The 21,772-nt window shown below is 43.6% G+C and overlaps 1 protein-coding gene across 1 annotated transcript; it reads right to left on the bottom strand.

The window, feature by feature from the left end:
- Nucleotides 1-1,338: 1,338 nt before the first annotated feature.
- On the bottom strand, nt 1,339-20,184 carry dcp1b (decapping mRNA 1B). The gene is made up of 11 exons (XM_056277464.1): nt 19,819-20,184; nt 17,890-17,930; nt 16,916-17,043; nt 8,840-8,906; nt 7,929-8,073; nt 6,913-7,014; nt 5,457-6,405; nt 5,165-5,251; nt 3,901-4,130; nt 1,766-1,966; nt 1,339-1,461 (listed from the first exon to the last, which is right to left on the bottom strand). Exons 1-11 carry the CDS (start codon nt 19,975-19,977, stop codon nt 1,384-1,386), a joined length of 2,187 nt encoding a protein of 728 aa, XP_056133439.1. The 5' UTR covers nt 19,978-20,184; the 3' UTR covers nt 1,339-1,383.
- Nucleotides 20,185-21,772: the final 1,588 nt, after the last annotated feature.

The raw sequence follows: 21,772 nt of genomic DNA, 5'->3' as shown, positions 1-21,772 counted from the left end.
TGCAGCTGGTTAAGAAAAACACAGATTTAAAACATCAAGGTCTCCCTTAAAAGAAAATAAAAACTTTTGGTAACACTTTCTATTATGCTTGCATCTATAATGCCCTATAAGCATCTATAATGCCCTATATAGTAAGTGTAGCTATAAGTCATTGTAAAATTCATTATAACCATGTATACGCCCTCACAACACCTCATAACCACCTTTATGATACATTATGTCAATTTAAAAAGGACTTTATAAATATGTCATCATTGGCCTATTTATCTGTCAAATGTCATAATGCATCATAGCCAACTTGTTTTGCTGAAGTTTTGTAGCGGTGCATAATGACACTTCAGTGCTATTTCACAGTCTTCAGTCATAGCCGTTAGTCATTGTAATACACATTATAGGAAAGTATGGGCGTTATAGATGCAATAGATACTTATAGGGCGTTATAAATGCGTATAGGGCGTTACAGATACAAGCTTCATAGAAAGTGTTACGAAACTTTTTAAAAGCCCTCCATAAATTACCCAAATCAGAAAAATAAATGTTTTTTAAAAAAAACTTTCTTCCTCCAATGGGTAAAATTACAAGCAGACACTTTAAAAGAATAGAATTTGTGACAAGTGATGTTCCACCATTCACAAAATGCAAAAAACAAAACCTCAGAATGCTTTACACCTTACTTCCCATTTAAAGACAAGTCAGTTTGAGGAACGTCCTTCGGTTCGTCTGGTAGGAAGACGAGTTAGTGAGAAGCTGCTAGTTATTCCATGTCGGCTGGTGCAAGATTCTGATGCGAGGGAACGTAACAGAAAGAAAAAGGAAATCCGTAACAGTTGGTGAACAAAATCAACCAACAAAAAAACCCTTGTATAGTTCACTTGTGAATTCAAGCACCTTAGAAGAGCTGTTTGGTTGTAACATACATTATTAACTCTACGGCATCTATTTTTTTGTGTATTTTAACCTACAGTTGTAGGTTATGCCAGGCTAATGCCAACAATTGGTGATTTTTAAACCTGCTGTTAGCGGCGCGTCAAGAAAATACAAGCTGATTTTAGAAAACAACAACAAGATGATTTCTAAAAGAAGAAAAGTTGTAAACGATTACATTCAGAAAGGCCTTTTCTCATGGAATGATGAAATATATGCACCACATGATATGCTTAATTAAACAATGAAAGAAAGAAGTGATCTAGATTGCGCTACTATGATGACTGTTGCAATGCGGTGTGTGTGTTGTGTGTGTGTGTGTGTGTGTGTGTGTGTGTGTGTGTGTGTGTGTTGAACCGTTGCATAGGTTTTAGTGGGGAAGAACGGGCCCTTGCTGATATCTAAATAGATAGCCCTGGGTGAGTTTTATGGAAAGATAAGTAAGTAGGTGTAGCTTCCTCAGTACTTGTTGCTGGCGTTTGTAGCAAGGCGGCTGACGTAGGCTTCATAGATGGCATCCATGAAAGAGTTGTCATTCTGAAACAAATAAGGAGCAATTCATAATTCACGTGCAATGAAAAAAATAAAGGTTTGTCAGTGTCACAATAGATGTGATACTACTGTTCAACTGACATTTACTGCTGCCTTTGTATTGTTCAGACTATGAATTTCAGTTAAGATAAATGTACAGTATACATTCAAGTTTAACCTGCTAGCCGAGCAAATTTTTAAACGATACTCTGTCATTTATAACAAATAAACACCAAATTAAATGCAAAGATAATTAGACATGTTAACTAACAAGGGGAAACAGTGGTATATATTTAAAGCACATTCTAACCTGAATTAGATGGAGCAGCGTGGCTTGAAGCTGGCTTCTGGACAGTATCCTGGGTTCTTCCTTTGATATTTGAGGGGCAGGGCAGCTGTCTTGGGGGGTCACAGAGACCCCCCCGGTAGACGGTCTGCCCTGAGAGAACACACTGGGAGACAGGAGCAATGTCGGGGCCACAGTGGCGGGTACACGTTGAGGAGAGATGACCTGGATAGAGATAGGCACATTTATACAGTGTGCAAACCACTACCTTACTTCGTATCAGGAATCCAACAAAGCTTTAGCTTAGCAAATTCAAAGAGGCTTCTGTAATTACTAATATCTATGTTCAAATATAGCATTTCTATTCAGAAATTGATTTGAATGCCCTAGGTATAGTTAGCTACATACATCATTGTGGACTTATCCTATTTGTAAGAGAATCTACTACTACTACTACTTTCGGCTGCTCCTGTTAGGGATCCCCACAGTGAATCATCTGTTTCCATCTCTTCCTGTCCTCTGCATCTTCCTCTGTCACACCAGCCACCTGCATGTCCTCCCTCACAACATCCATAAACCTCCTCTTTGGTCGTCCTCTTTTCTTCTTCCCTGGCAGCTCCATATTCAGCATCCCTCTCCCAATATACCCAGCATCTCTCCTCCACACATGTCCAAACCATCTCAATCTTACCTCTCTTGCTTTGTCTCCAACCGTCTAACCTGAGCTGTCCCTCTAATATACTCGTTCCTAATCCTGTCCTTCTTCATCACTCCCAATGAAAATCTTAGCATCTTCAACTCTGCCATCTCCTGCTCTGCCTGCTGTCTTTTCATCAGTGCCACTGTCTCCAAACCATATAACATAGCTAGTCTCATAACCATCTTGTAAACCTTCCCTTTAACTCTTGCTGGTACCCTTCTATCGCAAATCACTCCTGACAGTCTTCTCCACCCACTCCACCCTGCCTGCACTCTCTTCTTCACCTCTCTCCTGCACTCCCTGTTACTTTGGACAGTTGACCCCAAGTATTTAAACTCATACGCCTTTGTCACCTCTACTCCTTGCATCCTCACCATTCCACTGCCCTCCCTCTCATTTACGCATATGTATTCCATCTTGCTCCTACTGACTTTCGTTCCTCTTCTCTCCAGTGCATACCTCCATCTCTCCAGGCTCTCCTCAACTTACACCCTACTCTCGCTACAGATCACAATGTCATCCGCAAACATCACAGTCGATGGAGACTCTTGCCTGATCTTGTCCATAAACCTGTCCATCACCAGTACAAACAAGAAAGAGCGCAGAGCCGATCCTTGATATAATCCCACCTCCACCTTGAACCCATCCGTCATTCCAGCCGCACACCTCACCACTGCCACACTTACCTCATACATGTCCTGCACCAGGCCTACATACTTCTCTGCAACTCCCGACTTCCTCATACAATACTACACCTCCTCTGTTGGCACTCTGTCATATGCTTTCTCTAAATCCACAAAGACACAATGTAACTCCTTCTGGCCTTCTCTATACTTCTCAATCAACATTCTCAAAGCAAACATCACATTTGTAGTGCACTTTCGTGGTGTGAAACCACACTGCTGCTCGCTAATGTGTGCTACATGTAAGAGAATGTGCTATGAAATGTCACAATGTATATTTGTCAGATGTGGCTGATCTCAGTGACCGACAGCTCTAAGCTTGTCCTATAACACTGTAATCAATGACAGAAATGATAAACAGTAGTCCGCGGTGGTGTAGCGGTCTAAGCATCGGCTTGTGTCGATGCAGTTGCCCAATGGGGACTGGGGTTCGCGCCCCGATCTTGTCAGATCCGACTATGGCCGGACTCGATGAAGCAGCAATCATTGGCAATGCTGTCTTCGGGAGGGGGGTGGAGTCGGCTTGTGTTCATCACGTGAATGCGTCTCTGTGTGTGTCGGAAAAAACAGTGGTTCGGCTTGGAGTCGCCTTGTCACGAAAGTGGGGAGGCGGTCTCCTTCGAGACTGCTGGCCGGAGAGATGCAGTTGGCGAACGCATGCAGTACGAGGGTGGGTGTTTGAATTAAAATAGGGATCGATTGACCACTAAATTGGGAGAAAAAAGGGAAAAATCAGAAAAAAAAAGAAATGATAAACAGCAAAACACAGTATTTACCTGAAACTTATGGCTTGTGGTGGCTGTAGACTGAGTTGAGTCTGGGACTGAGCATGGGTACACAGTCAAGCCTGGGCTTTGAGTTGGGGCTGTTTCTGGGAACCGAGGGGCCAATCCTGGGCCGAGTCGAGGAGCATCACGGGAAGCCAGGCTCTGCTCCTGCTGGACCAGCTGGAGCTTTTGGAGGAGCTCATGAGGGGACACCATGCCTGTCATCTGGGAGGACACACCTAAGAGGAAACAATCAATCATTTGTTGACTGGCTTCATTTAGATGATTCAATTCTCAATTTGACCCATCACAATCTCAAAAAACACCATTTGAATCAACTTCAAATTCAGGCTGAAGAAAAATGTGGAGGAGGTCAATGGGGATCTACTCTCTTACGTTAAAGCATAGATGGAGCAAAAGAGACCTACAAGCAATAAGACACTTAGAAGATGTTACTCAAGTAGCTGACTGATTTTAATCAAACAGGTAAGATTAGCAGAAAACATTTTATGGATAGATTTTTATAGATCAGACGGACAGAACAACGGTCAAAAATTCAGGAGATCAAGACCAACCATGTAATTGGAACTATTTTTAATAAATAAATAAAAATAAACAACAACTTCACATGGGACAAATAACCAAAGTAAGAAATTATGAAAGGAGTTGGGGCATCTGGATAGCATATCAGTCTATTCCATTGCCTTCCAACACGGGATCCCGGTTTGAATCCCCGTGTTGCCTCCGGCTTGGTCGGGCATCCCTACAGACACAATTGGCCGTGTCTGCGGGTAGGAAGCTGGATGTGGGTATGTGTCCTGGTCACTGCACTAGCACCTCCTCTGGTCAGTCGGGGCGCCTGTTCGAGAAGGAGGGGGAACTGGAGGGAATAGCGTGATCCTCCCACATGCTACGTCTACCTGGAAACTCCTCACTGTCAGGTGAAAAGAAGCGGCTGATGACTCCACATGTATCGGAGGAGGTATGTGGTAGCCTGCAGCCCTCCCTGGATCAGCAGAGGTGGTGGAGCAGCAACCGGGATGGCTCGGAAGAGTGGGGGTAATTGGCCAGATACAATTGGAGAGAAAAAGGGAGGGGGAAAAAAAAAAATCAAAAAAAAAAAATTGAAATTACAAAAGGAGTATCCCAAGTTGGTGTCAAAAAAGGTGCGTTAGGCATCTGACCAAACTGACCGGAATTTGAGGAACATAAGTCTGAAACCTTTGGCAGAGTTTTTCTTTTTTCACAGTCTTAAAGTTCAGTAAAGTCATACCTTGTGCAGATTGTGGACTTTGGCCACTGGTCATCTGAGAAGGCAGCAAACCTGGTACAGCTGGGGGTAAATGGGAGGGTGTGGCACCTGTTAAAGCAAGTGGTGATAGGGTGGTTTTGTTGGGTATTATCTCATTTGAAACTGCCCATATTTATTTTAGCTGATTTATTTACTACACATGTTGTTTAGTGGTAGGACAGCAAATATAGAACATTCAGTCATAGTTTATTATTAAAAACAAGTAGCTTTACTAAAGTCAAAATGTCTATTTACATTTCCAAAGATGTCCCACCTGATCCCTGTGCAACTGAGACTGATTGACTGGTGGGCTGATGCTTTGGATAGGGCTTAGATGGACAGAAATACAGTGGCTGGCTGTGTTGTGAGTGTGGGTGGAGGTGTGAACACCCCACAGAATCCACTAATATCTGCTGGGCAGGCTGGAGGGAGGAGAAAATTGGGGGCTGCTGCAGCGGAGGAGGGTTGGAACAACATGGAGGCACAGAGGATGAGGATGGAGGGGGAGGCCGCTGGGCTCGGAACAGTCTCTGGATATGGTTGCCTTGAAATTGCTGCTGCTGATGGTGATGAAGGTGGTGCTGGTGCTGATGGTGAAGATAATGGTAGAGATGATGGTGCTGGAGCTCTTGGGGCGTCCCATTCTCACACAGCCTGTTTTCTGGTGACTCTGACACAGTTTGAAGTGTTCCTCCAATCCCCCCTACCCCTCTTGGGCTCTGGATCATCTTCTGAATGGCGGGGCAGTGCTGGGGCTGGTTCTGTGGGTGCTGATTGGGGTTAGTAGAACTCGCTGGTACCGCTACTGCAAGGGACGACCCTGTTCCATGAGTCCCTACAACAGGTCCCATGGCCCCCCCTAAACTTGTCCCTGTCTGCACGAAAATAGGATCATGAACTACCTTAGAACCCCAAGTCCCACCAGCTTTCCTGGTTTGAGCCTCTTCTAGTGGCCAGACCCCTGCATCCAAATCCCCAGTGAGGGGGCTCTTTGGTGTCCTGGGAGCCCCACTGGCCCTGGATCTCGCAGGGTCATCATACAACAAGGAGCGAACCACAGGGGGGCGAGAACCACTTTCCGGTTTTCTGCTGGCTACTGCTGACTCTGCACCAGCGACCACTGCAGGAGAACTGAGTTGAGGTTTGGAGGAGTGCTGATGTTGTTGTTGAGAGCCGAACAGAGTAGCCAGCGAAAGAGACCTAGGCTCACCAGGCTCACCATCCTGGAGCACACAGAGAGGCTGGTTAGGAAGGTCAAGTCAGGTCATATTCATTTCCCTGCCCTGACTGTTATTGTTTTTTATGCTATCTGTCTGAGTCAGTCTGTCTGCCAATAGCTTTACAGAAAAAGCTGCAGCAAATGACAGGAACATTTCAGGAAAGGTATACAATGGTCTGTAGATAACCTGATTAAATGTTGGAGGTAATTGGATCAAGGTCAAAGGTACGATCACAAAAAAGATCGAAACTGGTTTTTAGGGTGGTACCATGGACCAACATAGCTGTTAGGTTCAGTTGGAGACTCCATGTGGATCGGAGGACGCACATGGAACACTACATCCTCTACACAGGGATTGTGCCATGATTGCTTTTCACCCATAACTTTGTCAAAAATTATTTGATTTCCTACCAACATGGGGAACTAGTGCAGTCAGCACTGGCATGCATCTCACTGAAAATAGCAACTATTTCTTTCTCCCTCCTAGCTGTGTGTGTTCAGTGTGTGTTACCTGAGTGTTAGGTTTAACAGGTATTGGTTTGATCAGGTTAGGGTTGTCATGTAGAACACTGCTGCCTCCAATCTCCTTTGGCTCCGAACTCGACTTCCCTACCTAGAAGAAGAAGGGGAGAGAGATAGAGAGAGAGAGAGAGAGAAAGGAAGTGAGACAAGGGTGTAGAGGCAGACAATGAGAGAAAAAAAGAGTGTGTTGATAATGGTGGGTGGGAAAGAGTGAGAGCGAGGAACCTAGAAGGAAAATGAGGTGGACAGGGGAGAAGAATGAAGAGACGATAGTGGGGAGGAAGATGGAAAGAAGCGGAGGAACAGGGAGGTAGATGTAGAAAAATAAAGGAGAGGGAGCAAACAAAAATGGGGAATAGACAAGCGGGTGTAGGGAGGAGCAAACAGATAAAAGAAGGAGATGCGGGAGAGAGGGATGTCGGTTAAGAGAAATAAGACAGATAGAGGGAGGTATAGGAAATGAAAGGAAGAGATGGTGGGATAGGGAGGTGGGGAGCAGCAGAGGAAAAGAATCGACAACTTTATACAAGAGGCACACAACCGATTTTGTGATTTTCTGTTAATCCAGTGCTCCCTGCTGGCCAATATGGTGCAAAAATCCAACCACGTCTCACTAGGTTTTCCTAGATTTGCACATCGTACAAAACATGTTTTCCCACAAATTCAAATTTCAATTATAACAATTCACAAAAATCAAGAGGCTTCATTTCTTTAAACCAAAGGGAGAGATGTTTTGGGCAGCATTCAAAGAGACAGTGGCACTGTCAGTATGAAATGTGTGATATAAATAGTTTTGTTTGTTATTGTCTAGAATCCGAGGCCTAGAGACGGAGTGTCGGAAAAGCTTTCATTTATTCAAACCAAGCAAATCCATAATTTAAACCCCGATAAACACTCTTGAAGAAGAACCTGTGTTCATAATTACTGTCACTTATATGGTAATCCCAATACTCAGGAAAGAATGCGCGGTGCTGTATTTTGGTAGGCAGCCTGTGCGGAGTCTACCTTGTCATACTCGCAGCGTGCTTTTGTCAGCATCTGCAGGATGTCTACACCCTTCCCATCACCGGCTCTTCCTCCTCCTCCTCCTCCTGCTGGGGAGAGCCATCCACCCTGGGACTGGGCGAGGGCCTGCTCCTGCTGGGTCAGACTGCACACGGACAAACATACACACACCAAGCCACAGCAGTTGAGTGCATAGGACACAGACACAGACAAATACAGAAACCGACGCAAACACAGACACACAGTGGATAAATAAGAAATCGGATTGATCCCTTTCAGAAATGTCTTAATGCATGCTCAATAATCCAGGTAAGGAAATCACAGGAAGTAGTATCAGTTCATCTGGACACAACCTTATTGAGCGAGAAATGTTTCATCACTCATCTAAGTGACCCTTCAGTCTCAACTGACTGCAGGTATCCCCACCCTTACAAACAATACAGGGGCATAACCCTCTCAGAAATGTGATTTACGTTGAATGTAGTGAGGTGTGGAGGAGGATTATCCCATACCTCTGCACTGTCACTTTAGTACAAGTTAGAAAAAGTCAGTTCCCATGCTAGCAAGGTTTGTAAAACTTACTAGTATTCATGCCCTGTGGTGTGAGCGAAAAATCGAAGACAATGTAGTCTCTAATCGTGGGATCCAGACAGAATATAACACAGCCGTAGTATTGACTATCTTGGGACTAGGGCAGAAAACATTTTTAGCTACATGACTAATGAAGTCAATATCTTCCTCAAGGGCAAATTGGCGCACAAGTATTGACAAAGTAAATCAGATCTTTATGGTTTTGCACCAAAGACCATGTCATGACAAGCCTGTTTTCTAAACCTCTCAACTACATTTGCCAATACTTTATTCCCTACACAAATAAAGTTTCTGTAACTGCTTTAATGGTTGCTACTCACGTCTTCATTCTCTGTGCGATGCGCTGACAGTCTTCCTTATCATAGAACCAGATCCCATGGATAACCACTGGAGACAGACAATGAGAACGACAGAATGAGAGAGAGGGAGAGAAAGACAGAGAGAGAAAGAGGCTATCCATCCATCCATCCATCCATCCAGCCATTATCCAAGCCGTTTTTCCTAATTAGGGCCGCAGGATGCTAGACCCTATCCCAGCAGTCACTAAGCGGCAGGCAGGGAGACACACTGGACAGGCCGCCAGTCTATCACACGGCTGACACATTCACACCAAGAGACAATTTAGTACGGCCGATTAATTTCTTCTACATGTCTTTGGATTGTGGGAGGAAACCGGAGCACTCGGAGGAAACCCAAGCAGACACAGAGGACGACCCGAGATGACCACCAAAGTTGGACAACCCCAAGGTTCGAACCCTGGACCTTCTTGCTGTGAGGCGACCGCGCTACCCACTGCACCACCGTGCTGCCCCGAGACAGAAGCTATGAATGTCTTTTCTTTTCTCCCCTTTTTCTCCCCAATTGTATCCAGCCAATTACCCCACTCTTCCGAGCTGTCCCAGTCGCTGCTCCACCTCCTCTGCTGATCCGGGGAGGGCTGCAGACTACCACATGCCTCCTCCGATACATATGGGGTCGCCAGCCGCTTCTTTTCAACTGACAGCGAAGGTTTTCTCCAGGGGGACGTAGCGCATTGGAGGATCACGCTATTCCCCCCAGTTCCCCCTCCCCCCCGAACAGACGCCCCAACTGACCAGAGGAGCTGTTAGTGCAGCGACCAGGACACATACCCACATCCGGCTACCCACCCGCAGACACGGCCGAATGTGTCTGTAGAGGCGGCCGACCAAGACGGAGGTAACACGGGGATTCGAACCAGCGATCCCTGTGGTGGTAGCCAACAGAATAGATCGCCACGCCACCCAGACGCCCTTTTTATGAAAGTCATTTTAACAGCAAAACAGGAGCAAGAAATGGAGAAACAGTCGGGGATGCTACAGAGTGTCACCTCCATGTTGTCTGTGTACCCAGAGAATAATTGTGATGCACCTTTTGCTAGCTCCTCGCTAACACTGTACTGGTGTTGAATCAGCAGCAGTCAGGTTTCAGTAATCTACCAGCCTCCTTGACAGACAACAAACCACCACCCAGATAGCTTTTTCTACTATGAAACTCTCTCTGCCAACTTAAAAAAAAAAAAATTCACATGGCAGAGGAATTTTGAAATGTACTGGTTATTATAGTGTTTGTGCGACAAAGTTAGTGTCTTGACCTGACAAGCACTCACAACCCATTCGGCACGACAACCATAGGTACGGTTGTTCAGTTATGACTTTAGTAAAGGAGCGACAGGCATGCAAACCGTTTATTATTGGAACTGCTGGGTTTGAGCCCGTGGTTCAAAATGAGTCATTTCCCAGTCAAGCCAATGGGAAAAGAAGCCAGCAGAACCATTAACCGGTGACACATGGGTGTCAGGAGACTCCTTAGGGACATAAACACAGTCAGACTGACAGTCACTAGAGGGCAGAGGCAACATAAACACACATCTTAAAGAGATTACACAGGAATACGTGTCACGTTGCATGACATTTCCTGGTCGCTCATTAAAGTATATCAGTTTGCATGGGTCCCGATAGATGTTAGGCAGTTTACTGTGCAAACCAAAGGAACGTTCATAACCATGCATAAAGACACATTCACAAACTATCAAACAACCAACATCAACACTGTCACTGTAAATGAAATACTGGTTTTGATGCTTATGTTGGTTAATACAAAAAGCACAAGTATTTGCCTACACAGTAATTAAACGTTGTAACATAAGTGACACATTTAATTTCCAGTCAGTAAGCGATGATTTAGGCAATTCTACAGCAGAATACAAAAGAACTCAACGAAAACGGGACAAACAGCAGTCTCTCAACTTGATTAGTTAAAAGTTAAGCTGTGTGTGTATGTGTGTGTGCACGTGTGTATGTGTGTGCGTGTGTGCTCTGAAGGTGTGTGTTCAGTTCTGTCTTGCAGAAGTACAGCGCTGACAGCCACACATCCCTTCACACCTCCACACATCCAAGTGCATGTTTCCTAAAACGGACACAAGAAAAGATAAGACTAGTAACCCCCCCCCCCCCCAAAAAAAAACGACAAAGAGAGATGGCAATAGAAAAAGGAACAGACGAAGGAATGGGAAAAGTAGAATATAGACTCCTAAATTGATGGGGGGGGGGGGTGAAAGAGAGTAATTATGAATGATGTTTTAAACTGCACTGCAGCAGGTTGGGGGTTTTATAGATTTAAGGTCAACAGTAGACACAAGGTGCAAAGAAGATCCTGTCTGAACAACAGGCACGCATGCACGCACGCACGCACACACGCACGCACGCACGCACACACACACACACACACACACACACAACCTGCTACTCTGCGAATGCGAAGTCTCCTGTCTTGTATTCGATCAAGTGCACGCACATAAACACATGCAGACCAACATGGGGCTGGGGAGTGCAGATAGAGAGTGCCTGAGATGTGAGATAGGCAGAGAAGGAGAGAGCAAAATGGGATCACTGCTTGGGAAAAACAAGTTCGTCCACACACACACACACACACACACACACACACACACACACACACACACACACACACACACACACACACACACACACACACACACACACACACACACAAAGTTGAGTCAAGCCTGGGAAAAATCGGTCTCAGTACCAAATAAGTAACTGCAGTGAGAGTGTGTGTGTCTGGTGGAGCGGGGGACCACTTACTGCTCACTGGGGATGAACATCTTTGACAGAGATAGAGTGAGACTGAGGGAAAGACAAAGGAAGAGAACTGACAGAGAAAATAAGAGATAAAAATAAAGAATGAGAGAGTAAGAGAGAGAGAGAAAGAGAGAGAGGGAGCTGAGTGCGGTGTTTCAGGGGAGATTATCCCAACTCCAGCAGCAGAGAAGCAACTGGTACTGAGAGGTTTTTGGCTCTCTGGAGACAGCAGGGGACAGAGAGAGAGAGAGAGAGAGAGAGATCAAGGGAAAGAAAAATATAGAGACAGGGAAGCACAAAGAGACTGGAAGAGAGATTTGAAAGATGGTGACAGAAGGAGAGGAAGGGACGGCGTAAGAGAGAGAGAGATGTAGACAAAGACAGAAAGAGACCAAACACCACAGCAGGAATAGAAAAATACCATAAGAAAGAGGAGGAAATAGAGAGTGAAAAAGACAAGAGACAGAGACGGGAGGGAGAGAGAACATGAGGAAAAGTAGACAGGCTGACAGACAGAAACGAGAGTGAGAAAAAAAGGGCAAGACAGAGCTAGAGTGTCTGAAAGCAGAAACAAAACCTGAAACCTTTCAGTTGTGAAAAGGTCTTAAATGACTTCTCCGATGTGCCCCCCCCCCACACACACACCCCATATCCCCACCCCCCAAAAAAGAGGGACATGCAGAGAAAGGTGATAAGGAGTGTGACATATTTGATAGGAAAGAAAGAAGAGAATATCAGAAAACCAAGGAGATTTTTCCTCAACCATTAACACGTAAGAAACAAACAAGAGAGCGAGAGAGAGCTTGACCTACGACTGTCACCAACGAAGAAGAGGTGTCTGACAGGATGGCTGAGCTTCCAGTATGAGTATGAACATGTGTGAGAGAGAGGGCGGGAGCTTGGAAAAGTTTTAGAGTGGGAGAGGGAGCGCGAGGGAGCGCGAGGGAGAGCAAGGGAGAGAGAGAATAGCTGCAGTCAATGACCATCAACCAGTGACAGAGTGCTCAAGTTCTTTGAGGTGAGGCCACAAAGAGACGCGGGAGAGGGAGAACTTTTCAGCCCCGAACAGAGCACCGACAGCAGACCAGCGGACACAAACAGGGATTTGGACCGGCGACCCCACAGCTAAGATTCACGCAGACAGACGGCTTCAACTAGAGGACTCTTACTCATGTCTGGGATCCATTTCCTGGAGAGGTGAAGACTGTGAAAACCTACTTAGGAATGTCGTTTCTGGACATGACTGCATCCCTTTTTAAACATGACCGAGGCTTATGGGAATCCACGACGATAAGCAGGATAAATGAAAAGCTGTTTTAGCCGACCCGTGTTTTGAAAGTCTGTCGTCTGCTATAATTCTTTGTTTATGGCAGAATCAGAAAACGCTGAGCAGCGGTGTACACGTGTCTTCTGTCAACCCTACTCTCCGACGGCCCTTTTCAGTATATCAAGATCATACTGTTGATAGTGTTCACCCCAGTGGTGTATTTAAGCAGACTTGCATGCGCTTTTGCCATATGACTTTAATTTTTATTTCTTTTATTTGGATTTTAAATGTTTTTGTGGTAGTGTCGAGTAGCAACAAAGAAGGTTTCACCAGGAAACCTGGAGTTGTTTAAGCTGAGTTATTCTTTTTTGGAAGCAACACGGTCCATACGAGAAGGATTAGGTGTGCTTGTACAACACGGCAACTCTGTGCAGGCTTTACCCCCAAACTACTGGGATTTGACTGGTCAGAGCAGATTTCTTTGTGATGTGTTTAGTTTTGGTGCACTCTGATATTTCTTTGGTCTCGAAAAAGCACCCCGTAGTCTGTCTGAGGGGGATTTAGGTGTGCTTTACTTTGACTTTGTGAACAGCCCTGTCCATCAGTGACAATACTCTTAAACTGCTATTTCCCAAGAAAGGTTTCCTCACACTATGAGCACAGATACTGTTTTCTTCTCCCCGCACCACTGTGCTTCACTTCATACAGCTAGACACGCTCATAGCGAGGATTAATATTTGTTCAAGGGGAGCCATCGCCGTAACTCCTCAGTGAAGATGGAGAGTAAGTGAATTTCGGGGACCAGAGCATATCAAGGACATTAGTGCTCAAAAAATATTACCACAGCCGCTGTTACAGCTACATGTCAACTAGCTTAAGGCTTAAAGAGAATTTTGAGTTTCAGAAAAGCGTGATATCAAGAAGCATTACACACCCCAGCTACCGAAGCACATTTCCATGGAGGGTTTACCATAAATGCTGTCACAACTACATGCAAGACCACCTGTGGCTTTGCCAAAGGGACCTTGAGTTCTGGAGCAGTGCTGTGTGTGTGCAACCTTAGTCATTGAAGAAGACCTGTCAACCAGAAGAAAAACCAAAACCTGTGGAAAGTAATCTTGATGCAAAAAAATAGATTTTTTGTTTCTGTGCAAGTGTAACCTGACGCAGAATCCTAGTTGTCCAAGCTCCATAAAATCACAGTGAAGGAACTATCAGCGTCCTTTTGGATCGGTGTAAGACTGGTGCAGCCATGCTGAGAGGACTGTTTCGGAGGAAACTTAAACACGAGAGACTGGAGGAGGAACCTGAGGTCAGATTCAAAGGCCTGCTGGTATCAGAGAGAGACCTGGGATATACATACGTACAGCCTGGAGGTAAGATGCTATACATTGAATGAAACATGGGATATCAAATATGCAGCTTACTGCATATTCAGTATACCAAATGCAGACAGCCAGCTTGTTTGCCATGTCTGCTGCACTGGTGTGAGCCATTTTAGTTAGAAAGTCCTAGTGATGTTATTTTCGAGAGCAGTTATAAGAAGAAAACAATAAACCATCTCATCAATTCAAACCATCTGAATCTGCTCTGTTCACATTTGAACCATCTAGGATTTTTCTCAAGGTTTTAGAAAAATGCTAACTGACATCAAAACAGATTTCCATGAGGACATCAGATGCAGAATTGACCACTGACCCCTCCTGTTGTATAATATAAATTATAATCTGCAGAAAAAGGCCAGCGACACAAAGAAACCTGGTATTACTCACCATTTTACCAACCAGTTAGATCTTTAAGCTCAAATAAGGCCTTCAAATCATGATTACTACCTGCCAAAATGGCTACCAAACAGGCAAAATCACCTGCCATAGCCAAAGAGAAAATGGCTCACAACTGCTATGGTTAAGGGCTTAATGCCCTGTGTAACTTGAGTGCTAGAGTTGGGGGTTTCAAACACTCCTTGTGTGACTCAATGGACAGAACGCGGCATTAACTCTGCCAAGGTAAAGGCTGCGATCAATTTTGAACTAGGACCGGATCTAGACCTATCTACTGGTTTATCTGTACTGTGCAGTTTGCCAGAAGACTGGTGACGTGCAACAAAAAATTCTCTTCCAGGAAACTTGTCCTATTATGCTGTATCTCTAGTCTCCACCGTTTATTTTTAGCCCAGAGTGCCACTTTATGCCAGCCGCCATTCCAGGCAGTTCCAGCAACAGGGAGCCTTAAGGGGCTTCGTGTTTGTGTAGTGATAAGACTCCACGATCTCTCCAGCCAGAGGTCACGCTACAGAGGAACTGGCAGCATTGCAAGCAAACTGGGGCTTGTGGCTTTTCACAATGCCTCACCGATGAGTTGTTGTTTGTTGGTAACAAATGCCAACTTTGGGCTGTTAACTGATTTTCTTGACCCTCCCCCGAAACAACAACAACAGCAAACATGTCTATATAGGTGTAAAGTGGGAGTGATAACCACCAGTATGTGGTACACACACCTTATTCTGATGAGCCTGCATTATGTTGACTGAATTATATAACTGCAACACAGGAACAAAGTAAGCCTAAGGAATGCACTGGTATCTAAACACTGCATTCCACCTGCCTACACTCTGCCTGATGGAGAGAGTGACAGAACGCACGAGTGTACAAGAGTGAAAGAGAGAGAGGGAGAGACAGAATGAAGGTCTGTGTGTCGGCAGTGCTTGTGTGTGTGTGTCAGCAGTGCCTGTGTGCGTGTGTGTCGGCAGTGCATGTGTGTGCACAGTTGTGTTATCAGTTAAGTGTTGCGGTTTATCTAATCTACTGGTAGGCTGTGCAGTACAGTCCGCCAGTGGTCCGCTCTCTGTGCACGATTGAATGGAAGTGCATCTGTACATTTATCCGCATGCACATGCACTTCCTCTGGAGTGTGTGGCAGGTCTGCTTTGTCTCGTTGGAGAAAGCGAGAGAGAGAGAGAGAGAGTGAGAGAGAGAGAGAAATAAAGAGAAAGAACAAGAGGGCGAAAGAGAGACTACATGGTTCTGAGACACGAGAATACCTCTGCTCCTTATATGGAGCTACTGGTGTGCGCTAACAGTTTGCTAAGAGCACAAGGCTTTCTGTCCGACACCCCATCTATGTACACACCTGTCCGTCCAGACAATATGTTGCACGTTAGGGTTTTATTGGTTTTGCCGTATGCTTTCTCTGATCTACTGGTCTTTCGATCCTTCTCTCAGACATGCATCTCTAACGATATGTGAAGACCAGAGCTTTACGCACAACTCCATATTTCATAGAGGACATTAAAACAGACTCTGTACCCTGTCCTCTGCTAATCCTTCTAAGAAAACACAAACTGATATCGGTTATTTTGGGGGGGGGGTTTATGATACATATATCCAGTCTAGGTCACAGTACACTAGTCACAAAGAAATCCTTACTCAATGGTCTTAAAAGTAGTTTTGGCAGACTATAATAACGCTTTGTGCTTAAACTGAGATTGCCAGATTTAATCACAATTTGGTCAGCCTAAGCAATTTCAGAAGATTAAGGTGAAGATTATTTTTTTCTCAATGCTTTTAAGAAGCACATTGAGACTTTGGGTGGACTGGTGTCCTAGGTCAAGAGGGGGAGAGTTGGCTGAGATGAAAATATGTGCTTGTTTTAAAAAAATTAAAAGGCAAAACTTCAAGGAAACTTATACTGTCTTAGTTCTTAGTAAATGTCATTCATAATCTGCATTTGTAAGCCCCTGGTCCCTGTCCCATCCCTTTCCCTCCTTAGTCAACCAGCCTAACCCACTCGCCTCACATGGGATATCGGTTTTGCCTTGCTGAGCAGAATTGAAATGCTCAGAACAAAATAGAACACACATTAGATTTTAGGCTTAAACCCTTGCAAGGCAGAGATTAGTTGCAGTGATGTGTGTATGTGACTTGTGGGAGAGCAGATGGATGAGTGGGTGTGCATCTGTGGTCGCATGGTTGCGCACACATTTTTGTGTGTGTGTGTGTGTGTGTGCTTACACCGTGCATTGCGGTAGAGCAAGAAGGGATCCTGCAGTTGGAAGTCCAGGTCTTTGGTGATCGGCTCTGTAAGATTGTCCATACTGAGCCTGTTCATGATGGTGAACCCATGCCTGGGAGACGCCAGTCTAGACAAAGTAGAGAAACACTTGTAAAAGAATTTTGTTGAAAACTATAACATCCAGCATTTGAGATATATGTGACACCTATGGTGACATATAAGTTTCAAATAAATTGTGACCTAATGTTTGTAGATTTGATTAAGAAACAAACGCTGACTTTCAGGTAGTTTTAAATACTGACAATAGAGACAAGGCTGCAACACTGAAACAGAATCCAATTTGACCATTAACATAAAAATATATATATGGCAGAATAGATGTTTCAGTTTAACTTAACAGGAAATATAAGGATTGTTTGGACTTTTGTTATTTGATCCCAGCCAGTTTCACCCATTGAATTTGATTGACCCAGCGAGGATCAACATTATTCAGTTCACCTGTGTGGACATTATGTTTTGGCTCATTAGTGTACATTTATAACAAAAGAATAAGACATGATTATTTTTTTTTTTTGCTGTTGCTGTTGCTGGATGCATACAGAATATGTGTGTGTATGTTAACAATGAAGGGCCCCATGGGTTTACATTCCTTCAGGACTCAATTTGCAGAGGGAAAGAGGAGAGCGTTAGATGTCTGCCACAAGTCCTTTCTCCACACACTCTCGCGCATGCCTGCACGTGTGTGTGTGTGCGCGCGCGCACGTTATTCAGTTCACTTGTGAGTGTTCATAATATTTTGGCTCATCGGTGTAACTTGTTATACATGTGCACACATCCATCTAAGGGTAGTTTGAAGAAAAAAAAGTGGGTTTTTTTATGCTTATTACAAACTCTGAAAAGGAGGTCACAGGGGAGCTGGATATCATGGTCTTTCCCATAATGGAAGCATGGTCTGCATCAAGTCTAACATTACCTTGAGTAGACAAACAGAGTCCCCTCCACCTCGGTTTTCTCCTAAATGGACAAACATGAGTGAGCAAACAGACATAGTAATTTGTTCTTTAGTAGTTATATAACATACTGAATATATATTTAAAAAAATATATTTTCAAAATGAATTGTATAACTACAGATAAAGTAAAAGAAAACCATATGTCATTGTATGTCTTGTATCAGGATTAATTTGTGTAATTGTTGCTGTATTACAGAATTGAGAAGAGAGAGGAAACATCAATAAGAAGATAGAGTTTAGGGTGTACTCATCTTACTTGCACTGTCATTGTCCACCACAACTAAATTAGTAGGGGCCACTTGTTGATCTCCATTCAGTAGCCCATGATGAAGCTTATAGGGATGGTGCATTTCATCACTGCATCCCAGCATTATGCCATTTTCAAAATTAAACTGATCAGCCCAAAGGGGGGGGGGTTCTTAATTGGAGGGTTTTTTGTGTAAGATAATTGGGTTAACGCTATACCCCACCAGTGCTGTGGGGCATGTTAATTATCTTTTTTGGCTGATGGTATTGAATGACCCAGGAAGAACTAATCATACACACAACCATTTGTGTTAAGCCAGCTTTGATATGACTGGCACATCACATGCTGTTGAAGTTGCACAGCTGTCAGCACCCCTGATCAGTCTCCCTATAAACAAGGCTTTCAGACCAACATTAGATGACATTCTACAGATTGGATTCATTAATATATAAAAGTTTAAAAGTACAGAGTATATGCAGAAGCCAACTAAATTTATCATATCATGTTAACATCAAAAGTGTATTGACGCATGGGTGAACAAATGCACATGGATTCCCAGGTAGTCCACCTTTTAAAATGGGCATGTATTTATGGTACTAATTTTTATTTTGGAAATTAGGTAAATGCGATGCATGGGCAAACACTCTGCAGACTGATGTGCCATGCAAAAAGGGAGTAATTTAGCAAAAGCTTGTCAAGTCAATTTGTCCCACATTCCAACTTTGAATCTCAGTGAGGCACATTTCCCTTCCATTCAAATCCAACTGTATGCAGAAATAGCACACAAAACTACACAGCCCAAGTAATTAATGGCTGTTTGACAGCGATAAAGCTGGAGAGTGAGTATGTCTGGCCACCTATCTGACCACAGAGTTTGAACAAGCAATTTCAATTCGAATATAGACTATGTACAGAATACACAATCTAAATAATAAAACGACTGCAGATGCAAACTACAATATGCTATAAAATGCTTGAGTTTACAAAAGTAAAACCAAACACTAAGTTCTGCGATTACTGATTCGGTTTTGACAGCTGTTGGGAGTCTTACTGTGGTTGACACTATCTAGTAAAGCTTCAAAGAAAAATATGACTATTCTAAGGTTAGGCATCTAAGGTCAGGTATTTCAGCATCTCTGATATATTCCCTGCACCACTGCACTTTAAGACCTCTTACTTCGCCTGTATAAGTCCCTTGTGTATATATATTTGAAGATTGTTGTGTTGTAGTGTTGTTATTCTGTGTTAAGTACTCTGACAGAGCCACGAAACCGGAGTCAAATTCCATGTATGTGCAAACCTACATGAACAATAAACATGATTCTGACTCTGATTAAATTCTAACATCATTAAAATTAAAATAGGGTTGATAATGCATATTTTGTCTGGGCCACGTAGGTTATTTTAAATTATTTTTAAAACATTTTCACTCACACTCACTTGTAGATGACCGTTCATTTTGTTATTTTTTATATTCATTTAGGTTATTCGTCAGGTCACGATGATAATGTGAAGTCTCAAAACAAGTTAGATGGGGGCAAGATGACGTCAGCGACACAACTCAAGCCCACCTATAAGCGATGACGAAGCTATGCTAACGCAGCAACCGCGCCGACGTCCTTGTTTTCAAATCAAAAACTTACCCACTCATTCGCCCGGTTGTTAAAAGTGTACAAGGCGACTTGGCTGGCGACGTCTACGATGTTATTAATGTAGGGGTCTTGTCGCCGCAGAGCGGCCAGACTTATGTCCAGCCCTTTCGCAGCGAGACAGGTGCCGCTGCTCGCCGAAGTCGCCGTCATTGTTCCCAATGTTAAAGTTAGCCCGCCAGCTAATGTCCGCGGCTAACGAGTTAGCTCGCTTTGGTAACCGTTGACCGAGTCAGCCCTCTGAAGAGGCAACCAGTTGAATCCGTCACTCGCTGCTGGTTAGCGGTCCTACAAAATCGCCACTTGCAAACTAAATAGTTTCGTCCGTCATCTAAACTAGGTGGAACTGTCATAGGGCAGTTTGTCAACTGCCATTTTTCGTTGGGCAGATTGTAAACAAGCAGGCATAACTAGTTGCGCGGCAGTCGTGGAGATTTCAGTCGTACTAATCGACTCGGAAAAGTCGATCAATTTGCCGTTCGGATTATGTTTACGTCCCTAAGGAGTCTCCTGACACCCATGTGTCACATTAGACTGTCGTTTTAAGATGGCGAATAACGCTGAAACACTCAGGTCAAAAATTAGGTCTGCCCCGCCCGCTTGCTATATCCATGGCCAGTGATTGAATACTATCAGAAGATAGTCTTTTTTTTCTCTCGTTGATTTTCGTGATTTTGTGGACAAATTTGGTCTGTTTTAAACGTCCCCCCCCCATTCTGTGCAGAGGTGACCTTTGTACTAACACATTGCCCCCCCCAAGTATACTAGTTAATTTTGTGTTTATACATTTAGAGTTCACCTTGATGATCTGCTGAAGCGATTTTGTCAGCAAAACAGCGGATTCTATTATAAACGTTAAGTCAGTAGAATAAAATAGAATGTTTTTTCAAAGGGAAGTTAAAATGTAGATGCCAGTTTTAAGCAGTTATGCTTAAAACTTAAAACTATATGCTGATAAATGATACAAATATACCAACGAATTGATTACTATACTTAAATTATAATTATGATGCTATAATTTATCTAATATGCTTTTGTATCAAAATATTAACATAATACATCAAATTCACTGATACACGAATACCACTAATATTAAAACTATATTTTGTTGTTGTATTATTAGATTATTCCTTTTTAAAGCATTATTTGTCATTTACTGTAGTGGACTCACACGTGTTGGTACAAAGCTGTTCAGGGGTAAAGATCTCAGTGTTCATGGAAGTAGAATAGCTTGGTCTGTGTGTTTCTGCTCCACAAACAAAGAAAACACTTTGTGGCTCTGAACATAAAGCTGAATAAGGACAGTAAGATCACTTTATTGTCCACAGTTGCAGTGACAGATAAATCCCAAAATTTGGCCTACTAGATTCTTATAAAAGGGCCCTCTAGTTTCCCTCCAGAGCGGCTGGTGATGTGGGCAACGAATTAGCCGCAGCCTAAATTGACCTCTGTGGGCTTGTAGCTGGTGTTAGTTAGTTTTATACCCAGCAAAGAATAAAAACTAACATTTTTGTGATTGTGAACGTTTATAAAATTAAAGGCTCTTTCAAGATGGCAGTTTTAATTGAATTTCATGAAAAACGTTTAACAGTATCTGCTGCTTCCACAGCCATTATAGTACATGGACTGTGCGCTGCATTTCTCATCAAAGGCACTGGGTGGCAGTGAAAGGATAGAAAAAAAACATCCCATCTTTAGCCACTTGTTTTGACCAAAGGCTGAGAGCATCTGTTAGCCTCCTCAAGAGCTTTTTGTACATTTAGACAATGTGATCATCAATTTCCCCTAAGAGGGATGAATAAAGTAGCTATCATCATCCTCATCATCATCATGTGATACAATGTCTCTTCTGAAATTTCCGGAAATAACCCTGCAACTGATTTTATACCCTTAGCAGTATCTAATTAGTCAGTTTCATCAGCCATGCCCTTTTCATGAAAACAAATTC

Source organism: Lampris incognitus, chromosome 3 (genome assembly GCF_029633865.1).
Source record: "Lampris incognitus isolate fLamInc1 chromosome 3, fLamInc1.hap2, whole genome shotgun sequence".
Taxonomy (NCBI): Eukaryota; Metazoa; Chordata; class Actinopteri; order Lampriformes; family Lampridae; genus Lampris; species Lampris incognitus.
This window is presented reverse-complemented; position numbering and strand designations above follow the sequence as displayed.